The 13,595-nt window shown below is 39.9% G+C and overlaps 1 protein-coding gene across 2 annotated transcripts in view; it reads left to right on the top strand.

Annotated features, from left to right (window-relative positions):
* LOC126271854 (leucine-rich PPR motif-containing protein, mitochondrial-like) overlaps positions 1-13,595 on the top strand; it is a 155,168-nt gene that overhangs the window by 105,461 nt on the left and 36,112 nt on the right. For both annotated transcript variants that reach the window (XM_049974188.1, XM_049974189.1), the window contains 4 exons: positions 1,570-1,710; positions 2,674-2,869; positions 2,974-3,184; positions 12,870-13,104. In XM_049974188.1, coding sequence (XP_049830145.1) covers positions 1,570-1,710; positions 2,674-2,869; positions 2,974-3,184; positions 12,870-13,104 — 783 coding nt within the window. The remainder of the gene's footprint in view (positions 1-1,569; positions 1,711-2,673; positions 2,870-2,973; positions 3,185-12,869; positions 13,105-13,595) is intronic.

The following is a 13,595-nucleotide window of genomic DNA, read 5'->3' as shown; positions in this document are numbered from 1 at the left end:
ACAACAACAACAACAACAACATTACATAGAATTGCTTACTGGGGAAAAAACCATCTTCAGAAGAAAAGTACATATAATGTAGTTAATCAAACAATGGAAAATCCAGGGTGGAATGTAAGAATACGAGAGAAGGAAAGTTGCTACTCACCACATAGTGGAGATGCTGAGCCGCGATAGGCACAATAAAAAGATTCACACAATCATAGCTTTTGGCCATTACGGCCTTTGTCAGCAGTAGACACACACACACACACACACACACACACACACACACACACACACACTCGCGCAAACATAACTTGCACACACATCTGCTGTCTCAGAGAGCATGAACTACACTGCGAGCAGCAGCATCAGTGCATGATGGGAGTGGCGACTGGGTGGGGGTAAGGAGGAGGCTGGGGCGGGGAGGGGGAGGGATAGTATGATGGGAGTGGTGAAGGGGGAGGGGGTAAGTAGCAGAAAGGAGAGAAATAAAAATAAGAATAAAAGAAATTAAAATACTGGGTGTGGTGGTGAAATGATGGTTGTGTAGTGCTGGAGTGAGAACAGGGAGGGGACTGGATGGGTGAGGACAGTGACTAACGAAGCTTGAGGCCAGGAGGGTTACAGGAACATAGGATGTATTGCAGGGAAAGTTCCCACCTGCGCAATTCAGAAAAGCTGGTGGGAAGGATCCATATGGAACAGGCTTTGAAGCAGTCATTGAGATGAGGGGTATCATGTTAAGCAGCGTGTTCACCTACAGGGTGGTCCACTTGCTTTTTGGCCACAGTTTGTTGGTGGCTGTTCAAGTGGACAGACAGCTTGTTGGTTGTCATGCCTACGTAGAATGCAGCACAATGGTTGCAGCTTAGCTTGTAGATCACATGACTGGTTTCAGAGGTAGCCCTGCCTTTGATGTGATAGGTAATGTTAGTGACCGGAATGGAGTAGGTGGTGGTAGGAGGATGTATGGGACAGGTCTTGCATCTAGGTCTATTACAGGGGTATGAGCCATGAGTTAAAGGATTGGGAGCAGGGGTTGTGTAAGGATGGACGAATATATTGTGTAGGTTCAGTGGACGGTGGAATACCACAGTAAGAGGGGTGGGAAGGATAGTGGGTAGGACATTTCTCATTTCAGGGCACGATGAGAGGTAATAGTACCCCCTCCCCCTTCACCACTCCCACCATACTATCCCTCCCCCTCCCTGCCCCAGCCTCCTCCTTACCCCCACCCAGTCGCCACTCCCATCATGTACTGATGCTGCTGCTCACAGTGTAGTTTCAGCTCTCTGAGACTGCAGATGTGTGTGCAAGTTGTGTGTGTATGTGTGTGTGTGTGTGTGTGTGTCTACTGCTTACAAAGGCTGTAATGGCCGAAAGCTATGATTGTGTGAATCTTTTTATTGTGCCTATCGCGGCTCAGCATCTCCACTATATGGTGAGTAGCAACTTTCCTTCTCTCATATTGTTGTTATATAATTAATTAATTTATCCTCTTAAAGATCTGAATAGTTAATTATACTCTTGTGTACAGATTATTTTGCATGCTCCATATAATCTCTGCTGTAATGTTCACAACAGAGAGAAATGACTGTGGAGGAACTTGAATGCCACTTACTGGAACTGAAATCTAAAAGTATGAACACTCGTGGTGTGCTTCGAAGGCTGTTGCAGATGTATTGTAAACTAGGTGATTGTCAGAATGCTGCAAGGATTGAAAAGGTATTTGGACTGTTATTTCAATTATTTTAGTTTATTACGAATTCTTTCAATGACAGTAAAAATTTAGTTCATTTTGTAAATACTTCATATGACTTGTTCTATAACCTTAAAATATGTCTATTAGCTGTATGTTCTTCAGGTATTCAGTCTGTAAGCATTGCATGAGGCCTTTGCTTTAAAAATTGTAATACTTATCTCAAAATGTGTGCCATCCCTCTTGATATTTTAAAGCAGGTTTAATATTATAAGGGGTGATCAAAAAGTTCTGGTTTGAGGGTGTTGCTGCAGCTTGTATGTGCCATAGCATGACTCCAATGTGATTATCTAAGCACCAGCATGTAGACAAGGCATTAGTGTGACATTTGTGTTTTCCTGAGATGTGTTAGGTCATTGTGGAAAGTTGAACTATGGTGATGCTATTACCAAATTTGTCCAAACAGGACCAACTTAATGTTATTCTTTTCTTGGTTACCAAAGGACAAACAGCAGTAGACGTCCACCAGAGAATGAAGATTATGTATGGTGCATGACTAGGGGTGCTGCTGCTTCATGACAACATGTCTCCATATCGCAAGTGTTGTGAGGCAGATGTTATGCGAACTTATGTGGGAGACACTTGAACACCAACTGTATAGTCCTTATCTCTCTCCATGTGTTTATCACGCCACTGGTCCCTTGAAAAAGGGCTTGAAGACTTGACAGTTCCTGCCAGATGAGGATGTACAGCAGACAGTTGTAGTTATGGACTTCTTGACACAGCAGGATTGTGTTTTACCAACTGGGTATCTTCAACCTAGTGCATTGGTGGGATGATTGCCTCATTTCTCGCAGTGATCACAATGATTTTGATTGATTGGCATACGAACCCTGGATAGTATGGCCTTCAGATGGAAACTTTTTGATCACCCCCTTATACAACATTCTTTTAATATTAATGAGGACATATTTGTTGGGTGATTGTAGGAATTTGAAAGAGCGGGCCATGAATTTTCTCCAGGAATGTATGCTGCATTGTTGGATGTGCATGTAAAATGTAAAAATTTGGAAGCTGCTCAAAAATATTTCACACATTTAATGCAAGAATTTCCTGGCTTGAAACTTGATGAGTATAAGGTTGTAGATTATGCAACTCTTCTTATTTCTTGTGGAAAAGAAACAGGTAAGTTTGAATAATTTCTGATGTCATAGCTGTTATTTTCTTCAAATGATTGTGATTTTAGAGGGAAGGCAGAATCAACAGATTGATATTTACTTTCTTCACAGATGCATTACATGTACTGAAGAATTATGCATCTTCACATAAAATAAGGAATACAACTGAAATATCACGTAACTGTTTTAAATTGTTGAACGCAGTGGCAGAAAAGAACAATCCAGACATTACTAAGAGAATGTTAGAACAGTTGGCCCGTCTCGGTTACTGTTCAGTGACAAATGTTCTCTTAGGTGCTGTCATTAGAACCTACTTAAATTGGTAAGCAAAAGTAAAATTTATTGAGCTATATACTTGTAAACTAATTATTTTGTTAATATATTTTAAGAGAACTTTATGCTTACTTTTCCTCTTACAAATTAAGATATTTTTAGACCATACTACAGAATTTGGAAGTAAAAGAAGTTATAATTCTGTTTATCATCTTTGACACTGCAACACATATAAATGAAGGTTTGAGCCATTGTAATAAGAAAGAGTCGAGTTTGTGACACGTGCACAGTGCCTATAGAAATCTGGTGTTCTGAGGAGGGAGGGGGTTGGGGAAGGATATCCAGGCAAGATAGGAGATACAAATAGGACTTGTATGTTTGTCTGTGACTGCATATTTGCTGTGTAAACCAGAATCCTATACTGATGAAAACTAAGATTATTGTCTAACAGTCCCTCCTCCTCACCACAGTTAAAACTGATCATATCTTTTTTTATTGGACATTCATTCTGGTTGCTGTAATTTTAAATAGGTTGCTGTAATTTTAAATAGGTAACACTAACATAGTTTCCAAAATAAATGTATATATCTTGAAATAATGAGTTTTACACAGTGTCTCTTACTGTGGTGTAGTGTACATTGCCCTTTTGTACATTAAATCATGTTAAGATTTTCTGTTACTGAACGAGCTTTTGTCAATTTAAATATATTTTCACAAGTAATCATTCCACAAAATCTTTTGCCTGTTGCCTTCTGTTCCCACATTGCGACATAATTGACATTTTACAGTGAATAATGCGAACTTTGTGCAGTGCTTTTGAAACCAGTTATTTATAGTCCCCATAGGACACCGTTTGTGTGAGTGGAAATAAGCTGGATAGGTAACTCTGCTTCCAGTAATTGCACCTACAACTTGTTGTTGTGGGCATTGCAGAATTATACACAGTTTATTTACATGGTATAAACCGTCTAAAATGCACATAAATATGATGGAATATCGCAAAATTAACACACAAAACATAAATAAACATGCACCAAGTGCTTTTATTAAATTTTATTCCAATAGACACTCGAGTTTTGCTTTGATCACTGATAGGTGCTAGAAGCACTTGTGAGTAGCACACTGAGGGGCTGACCTCATGACAAAGCTCTCTCATTAGGCAAACGATGTCAGTGCAAAATCACTCAAAATGTTTAAATTATTAGAAAACATAATTATTAAATTATTATCCTTCATAAGTCCATTACAACATGACACCAGGTCTTCAAACAGTTCTTTCAAGGTTTCGCCAACTCAGGTTGTCACTCAATGAAAACCATCATTCCAGGAATAGAATTAATTCATTTACTTCCACACTTTGCACACTCTGCATCACTGATTTACTTAAATTATTATGAGTTCTCTTGTGTACACAGTTAGTCCCTTTGTGTGCCCTGCAAACCTATTTGCTAACCAGTCAAACAGATTTAATCATCATCATTATTTAGATGATTGCCTAATAAATAGGGAATGGTAATAAAATGTCAGAATACTTTCATAATTGCAGTATGAAAAGGATAGGTTGCTACTGCCCACGTAGAGGAAGTGTTGAGTCACTGACAGACATAATGAAAAGACTGCTGAACAGTCAAGTTTCCCACTGGATCTCAGTTGTTGGAGACAGTGGCCATGTGTGTGTGAGTTGTGCTTGTGTGAATGTGTGGCTCATATGACAGGTAAATCACAGAAAAGAAGAGGAAATGAAAGGCAAACACTGAGTAAAGTAATGCGTTGGAGAATAGTAACAATGGATTGTTGACTCAACATCTCCTCTCTGTGAGGAATAGCAGTCTATCCTTTTCATATTATTGTTTTTTCATATTGTTGTTATTCCATCCTGGACTTCCCATTGTTGACTTTCATTGTTTTATCCCAAACACACTTTTCAAGGCCTAAGGGTGACTGGACGATGTGGGTGTGCTTTTTTTAAAGTATCAGATGTGTAGTTGAATAAAAGTAAAGCTCATACTGAGTTGAGTTTGCTGTACAGCTGTTTATATAAGAATCACCACCACCAAACTAGCTTAATGCTTGAATGAACACAGGATAGTCTGCCTTGGGAATGTACAGAACCTAATTTCTGGACACACCCTTCAGCAGACTGTAGTGGCATCTATACTAAATGACTCATTTGTATCATACATGTCAAGTGTTTCACCAAACCCTGAAGATTTGAACTTTCTGTTTAACATGTCCTTTCATCCTGCCAATATCCATTAGCATAACCCCTACCAGGTAATACAGCTATTTATTTTATATGCCCTTCCCATAGAACCAAACTGAGGAGCAAATCTCCAAGGTCTTGGAACTTGAAATTACAACATAAAAGTAATAACAGATAAAATAAAATGTTTATGAACAAAAAAAGATAAGCCAAAAGTTTATATAAATGCAATCAATCATATAACACAAGAATCATGTCAATTTTTCAAGGAACCCCTTAACAAAATAGAAGAAGTGACCTATGAGGAAACTTCAATTTCAGTTTGAAATCGCGTGGATAACTGAAGATTTATGTATTCTTAAAACAGATGCAGCAGTGTACTGCACGCCTTTCTGCACAAGAGTCAAAGAATTGTGATCCAAATGCAGATTACATTTCTGCCTAGGATTAACTGAGTTAAAGCTGCTAATTCTTGGAAATAACCTTATATTGGTAACAAGAAATGAGAGTATATGTATGAGAGGCCAATGTCAGAATACCCAAACTAATGAACAGGGGTTGACAAGAGCTTCGTGAACTTAGATCACTTACTGCCTGAACTGCCCGTTTCTGAGCCAATGTTATCCTTTGAGAATGGGAAGAATTGCCCTAAAATATAATACCATACATCATAAGCAAATGAAAATTAGCAAAGTAGACTGTTTCTCGTGCTGGACTATCATTTACTTCACATACTATTCAAATAGTAAAAGTGGCAGCATTAAGTCTTTGAACAAGATCCTGAATGTGGTCTTTCAACAACAGTTTACTATCTGTCTGAGCACCTAGAAATTTGAACTGTTCAGCTTTGCTAATTATTTGTCCATTCTGTGAAAAAAAGTCGGGTTTTGTTGAATTGTGTGTTAGAAATTGTAAAAATAGAGTCGTACTGTGATTTAGCGTTAGTTTGTTTTGTACAAGCCTTTAATGTATGTCTTGAACTGCACTATGTGAAAAAGTGTCAACATTGCACACAGCATCCTTTACTACCAAGCTATTGTCATCAGCAAACAGAAATATTTTATAACCACCAGTAATACTGGAGAGCATATCATTTACACACGTAAAAAAAAATTTGCGTCACCTCAGTTCCAAGAGTTCCAGAATCTGTACAGGAAATTGGAATAGAGATCAACATAAACATCATTTCCGCCCTTTTTATTGCTCGTGAAAACCACACATCGCATGTTGTACCACTATATAGCGAGACCTTCACAGGTGGTGATCCAGAATGCTGTACATACCGGTACCTCTAATACCCAGTAGCACCTCCTTTTGCATTGATGCGTGCCTGGATTTTTCGTGGCATATTATCCACAAGTTCATCAAGGTGCTGTTGTCCAGATTTTCTCACTCCTTAACGGCGATTCGGCATAGATCTCTCAGAGTGGTTGGGTCGCGTCGTCCATAAACAGCCCTGTTCAATCTATCCCAGGCATGTTTGATAGGGTTCATGTCTGGAGAACATGTTATCCACTATAGTCAAGCGGTGTTGTTATCCTGAAAGAAGTCATTTATAAGATTTGCATGATGGGGATGCTAACTGTCGTCCATGGACATGAATATCTCGCCAATATGCTGCCTATATGGTTGCACTATAGGTTGGAGGATGGCATTCACGCATCGTACAGCCATTATGGCGCTTTCCATGAACACCAATGGTTTACATCGGCCCCACATAACGCCACTCCAAAACAGCAGGGGACCTCCACCTTGCTGCATTCACTGGACAGTGTGTCTAAGGCATTGAGCCTGACCAGGTTGCCTCCAAATACGTCTCCTACAATTGTCTGGTTGAAGGCACATGGAAAACTCATCGATTAAGAGAATGATGCCAATCCTGAGCAGTCCTTTCGGCATGTTGTTGGACCTATCTGTACTGCGGTGCATGGTGTCATGGCTGCAAAAATGGACCTCGCCATGGACGTGGGAGTGAAGTTGTGCATCATACAGCCTATTACCCACTGTTTCAGTCGTAATACGACGTCCTGTGGCTGCACGAAAAGCATTATTCAACATGGTGGCATTGCTTTCAGGGGTCCTCTGAGCCATAATCTGTAAGTAGCGGTCATCCACTGCAGTAGTAGCCCTTGGGCGGCCTGGCATTGACTGTTACTGTTTCTCTCTAACTCCTCCATGTCCGAACAACGCTTTGGTTCGCTCCCAGATGCCTGGACACTTCCCTTGTTGAGAGCCCTTCCTGGCACAAAGTAACAACGCGGACATGATCGAACCACGGTACTGACCGTCTAGGCACGGTTGAACTACAGACAACATGAGCCATGTACATCCTTCCTTGTGGAATGACTGGAACTGATTGGCTGTCAGACCCCCTCTGCCTAATAGGCGCTGCTCATGCATGGTTGTATACATCGTTGGGTGGGTTTGGTGACATCTCTGAACAGTCAAAGGGACTGTGTCTGTGATACAGTATCAACAGTCAGCATCTGTCTTCAGGAGTTCTGGGAACCGGGGTGATGCAAAAATTTTTTTGATGTATGTATATAAATAAGGAACAGGAGTGGCCCCAACATTGGTCCCTGGGACACCCCCCATTTAACCATTTTCCACTCAGACCCCACGTCATAGCCAATCTCAACACTGTAGACAATGACCTATTGCTGTCTGTTGTTAAAGTAAGAGGTGAACCAATTGTGAGCTACTCCCTGTATTCTGTAATGGTCCAACTTCTGATGCAACATTTTGTGATCAACACAATCAAAAACCTTAGTTAAGTCAGAAAAGATGCCTAGTGTTCAAAACCTTTGGCTTAATCCATCCAGTACCTCACAGAGAAAAGAGAATATAGCATTTTCAATACTTAAACCACTTCTAAAACCAAACTGTACATTTGATAGCAAATTATGTGAAGTGAAATGATCAATTATCCTTACATGCACAACCTTTTCACTCACTTTAGCAAACACTGATGGCATAGAAATAGACTGTCTACATTATCTATTTCTCCCTTTTTATGCAGCGGCTGTACTGCTGAGTACTTCAATCATTCAGGAAACTGACCATTGTTAAAGGAAATATTACAATTACTAGGTCCTCCATCATGTCCATGAAAGCCCTTTATCTTCAGTGATGTAATTATTGACTTAATCTCTCTCTTGTCAGTATCACAGAGGAGTATTTCAGACATCAGTCTCAGAAAGGCATTTTCCAAGAGAGTTATACGATTCCCTATAGAAACTAAGCTTTTGTTTAGTTTACCAGCAATGCCCAGGAAAAGATTGCTAAATACTGTACATACATCAGACTTATCAGTAACATAAACACTTTTGTTACAAACTGACTTTATATCATTGACCCTTTGCTGCTGATCAGATACTTCCTGCATGACTAACCATATGGTTTTAATTTTATCCTCTGAATTAGCTATTCTGTTGGTGTACTAATAACAGTTTTAAGCACCTTACAATACTGTTTGTAATGTGCTACTGTAGCTTGAGTATGACTATTTCTAACATTTTGATATAATTCCCACTTTTTCTACACGATATCCTTTCCCACTAGTCAGCCACTCAGGCTGCTTTTTACTGCAAGTACCCTGTTTCAAATGTTCTAATGGAAAGCAACTTTCAAAGAGGATGAGAAATGTGTTACGGAAAGCATTAAATTTCTCATCTACGTAATTGGCACTATAAACATCCTTCCACTCTTGTTCCTTAGTGAGATTTAAAAAACTCTATTGCCATTGGATTATCTTTTCTGCACGGTTCATAATTATATATAACATTCGTTTGGGTACAAAAACCTTTTAGCGTTAAAATGTGCGCATCATGGTCTGAAAGGCGATTCACCCTTTTACTAACAGAATGCTGATCTAGTAATGAAGAATGAATAAAAATATTGTCTATGGCTATGCTATTGTTCCCTTGCACCCTCGTTGGAAACTGCATCAGGTCCTATAATTTATATCTACCAGCATCCTTTTTCTTGCACAGTCACATACAAAATTAATGTTGAAGTCACCACATACAAGTAAATTTTGGTACTTCCTATAAAGTGAACCAAGAACCCTCCCTAGCTTGAGCAGAGTTATGGAACCTATAAAAACAACAATTAGCTGTCTAGTTTCACTAAATTCAACTGCCCCTGCACAACATTCAAATATCTGATCAGGGCACTGTCATGACATGTCTACGGCTTCAAATGGAATACTGGTTTTTACATACATGGCCACTCCCCCACTCATCAAAGAACTCCTTGAAAAACAGCCAGCTAGCCTGTATCCTGGTAAAATTATTTAAGTGACACTCCGGCATACCAATAATGTCAGTCAACACCTATAAGCAGTTTACTAACTCTATCTTTAATACCTCTTATATTTTGATAAAATATGCCAGTTCCTTCACTTCTTCGATATCTGACTTCCTTTGAATGTGATTCCTGTGTTAGAAAGACTTCCTATAACCAGGGGTACCTATCAGCTGACTTCAGTCTAAAAAAGGTGCAGCTCTCACACCAACTACTACAGGAATTTTCCCATGAGTGATCCGCCCACTACACTGTCACCTAGAAGCTTTGCCAGCCTCCACTTCCCATACCTACTGAGGTGCAAGCCACACCTAGTGAAACTGATCTATTGATAGACTCAACTGGCAGCAAAGCAATGTGAGCCATTCCCTCCACTATTAGCACCTTCTCCAGCACCACATTAACAAACCTAACAGCAGCATTAAGGTGAGGTTGATCATGACGCTGAAATAGTTGCATGAAGTGCACATTTGTGCTACCTGTTTGAGTAGCTATCTTTACCAGGTCACCAGCTACATCATACTCCCTGTCCCTATCTACATCTTACATCTACATGACTACTCTGCAATTCACATTTAAGTGCTTGGCAGAGGGTTCATCGAACCACAATCATACTATCTCTCTACTATTCCACTCCCGAACAGCGAGCGGGAAAAACGAACACCTAAACCTTTCTGTTCGAGCTCTGATTTCTCTTATTTTATTTTGATGATCATTCCTACCTATGTAGGTTGGGCTCAACAAAATATTTTCGCATTCGGAAGAGAAAGTTGGTGACTGAAATTTCGTAAGAAGGTCTCGCCGCGACGAAAAACGTCTATGCTGTAATGACTTCCATCCCAACTCGCTTACCATATCTGCCACACTCTCTCCCCTATAACGCGATAATACAAAACGAGCTGCCCTTTTTTGCACCCTTTCGATGTCCTCCATCAATCCCACCTGGTAAGGATCCCACACCGCGCAGCAATATTCTAACAGAGGACGAACGAGTGTAGTGTAAGCTGTCTCTTTAGTGGACTTGTTGCATCTGCTAAGTGTCCTGCCAATGAAACGCAACCTTTGGCTCGCCTTCCCGACAATATTATCTATGTGGTCCTTCCAACTGAAGTTGTTCGTAATTTTAACACCCAGGTACTTAGTTGAATTGACAGCCTTGAGAATTTTACTATTTATCGAGTAATCGAATTCCAACGGATTTCTTTTGGAACTCATGTGGATCATCTCACACTTTTCGTTATTTAGAGTCAACTGCCACCTGACACACCATACAGCAATCTTTTCTAAATCGCTTTGCAGCTGATACTGATATCAAGACAGTTCCCTGCTCCACCCACAATCACTGCCCGATTCTCTTCTGTAAAATTCCTACATGACTCCCCAATGTTAGCAGTCACCTGAACCAAAGCTTCACAAAGCTGGTGACATGGTACTCACTCCCTAACACTTTCTGCAACTCTTGACCCACACCTCTGGCATGTGAACTACTTGGCAACAAACCTTAATCTTTTTGTTAGAATTTGCAACTGACTTAGGCTTCCTAACTGCTGAGGACTACTGTATGTTTCCTACACCTACATCTACAGCTACAAGAGGCTCCTTTCCACTAAACTTCAACAGTTGGTCAAGTCTATTGATAATAAGCAAAGTACAAGGGGGGTGAATATCTCCTCCTCCTCTTCCTCGTCACTGTCTTCTTATCAACTGCCAGTTCCCTTTCTCCAGTGCCCTTCACCCTCCTCAACCTACCTAGCTCCTCCTTTATGTTTTGTAACTGCACCTGGAGGGCGCAGATTTTACATTCCTGCTCCGGAGGATCACTCTAGAATGCCCATTGCCTTCCGCGCTGCATTCCTTCCAATGAATATACTTGGAACAAATCTCACACGGTAAACCATTACTCAAAAACCTATGACAGAGCTCACATTTCTCACTCGTGGCAAAATGTTAACAGTTAGTGAAAAAACTAAATGTCTATGTTACCTAAGTTCAGTCACTACACAAGAACTATTTAAAGAACTAACAGTAGTGGTCTTGAATTTCGTGCTCTACTAAGAAAGGAACTGCTTTTATTAATACTACTAAACCATAACTAATACCAATACCACAAAAAACCTCACATAATTTCTTTTCTAGAACCAACAATTCAAGTGACCGCTGGAACACTTGATGAAATTAAATATAGTGGATGAATGCTCTACTGAAATATTTCACTACAACCATCAACTGAAAACTATTGTGTAAAATTTAATAAATGGCTACAATGCACAAAGAACTTTATGAAAAACAGTGGTCGAAAGTTTCTGAAAGTTTATTAAACCACTGTTTCACCAGAAACAAAACAAGAGACCGTTAAAAACTGTTAAATTTAATGACCGAATAACAGTGCAAAAAAACTGTCAGTACTTAAGAATCATTACAGCTGCAATTGCATGCTGTGAAGTGTAAACACACTGCTAATATTTAGATGTATGATGGAAAACTACTAAATTTAATATTTGAATACAGTGCACAAACAACTTTGTCAGTATTTAGCTTTAGAACTACTGCAGCCACAACTGCATGCTGTGAAATGTAAACACATTGCTGAGACTTCAGTGAATGATGTAAGTACACTCATGAATAGCAGACCACCTGAATCAATAATGCAAAAAGAAAAATTTAGATGAACAAAAAGCCACTAATAATTACTCTTACTGCAGAGATTAACATCAATAATCTTCGAAATAAGTATCTGAGGCCTAAGACTTAATAAAATATTGGAGAGCAATTTGAACAGCAGTCCCGCACATGTGACATCACACCAAAGATTCCTCATTGTTTGCTCATTTATTTACTTATTTCTGTACTCACTTTTGTTTTTGTCACCACTTGTGTGTCTGTCTCTCCCCACCCCCGTCCTCCCCCCACCAGCTCTCATGCCTTTTTGTCATTTGTGCCTTCCTTCTGCCTCAGAACAGATAATACGTTTTCTACATTGTACATAAGGTCTGAGTCCTACCCCCCTTTTCAGTTGCAACCTTTCCAAAGAAATCTTTTCCCTCACTCTAGATGAATATATAGTTCCAAAATTTAGGAATATTATTTTCTACTTTTAAGATTTTTTCTATATTGTATGATGTATTATGCCTCCTGAAGGGAAGTGTTATCCATACTTTCTCTCTGTTTGTAATTAATAGACCATAATACCAGAAATTCTGTGACTCAATATACATTTATCTTTCAGCAACAATTTGGAGGGGGCAGTAACAGAGTATGTCAACTGTGTTAAAAAGTTCTGTAAAACTCCCCTACAACATGAATTGATGTGCCAATTAGTTAAAAGTGAACAACATGAGCCCCTTCTAGAACTGGTTCTTGATGGGACAAAAGAAGTGCATGGCTCTGATGCTGCATGGGTGTCCTATGCAGCAGCTGTTGCCGAGACTGGCTCCACCAGCCGTTTACGCAGTATTTTTTTGGTGAGTCAGAAATCAGAATGTAAAGATAGCAATAATGTAAAGAATAAAGGTAACCCCTCACTACCTGGCTGAGGGATTTAGCAGTTGATAGCAACAGTAACAATCTTGTTTGTGTATCTGAGCTTTCAGCTAAATAAAACACACACACACACACACACACACACACACACACACACACACAGGGGAGTGGGGGTCTGGTGGAATGAGTTGGTTGGGAAATAGATTTGTTGAAATCATATTTTAAAACAGTGGGGGGGGGGGTGCACCTTCACCAATGCTAGAATTCCTGTAACTACAGGAAGTTGATGTCTTACTGGGTTGTCTGTCTGACCGCCATGTAAATACATAAATCCATATGTTAACCGTAGAGGATTGTAAATTAGCTTATTTTGTGGTGCTGGAAGGGGAGGGTTAGCATGGCAGGGCCGCAGAAAGATGCGAGTGTTGCCTGGGTGTGTGAAAAGATGTGGTGGGAAGAGGATTGTGTGGGG

This window comes from Schistocerca gregaria, chromosome 5 (assembly GCF_023897955.1).
Source record: "Schistocerca gregaria isolate iqSchGreg1 chromosome 5, iqSchGreg1.2, whole genome shotgun sequence".
NCBI classification, from domain to species: domain Eukaryota; kingdom Metazoa; phylum Arthropoda; class Insecta; order Orthoptera; family Acrididae; genus Schistocerca; species Schistocerca gregaria.
The sequence above is the reverse complement of the archived record's forward strand: the minus strand, read 5'-3'. Positions and strand labels throughout refer to the sequence as shown.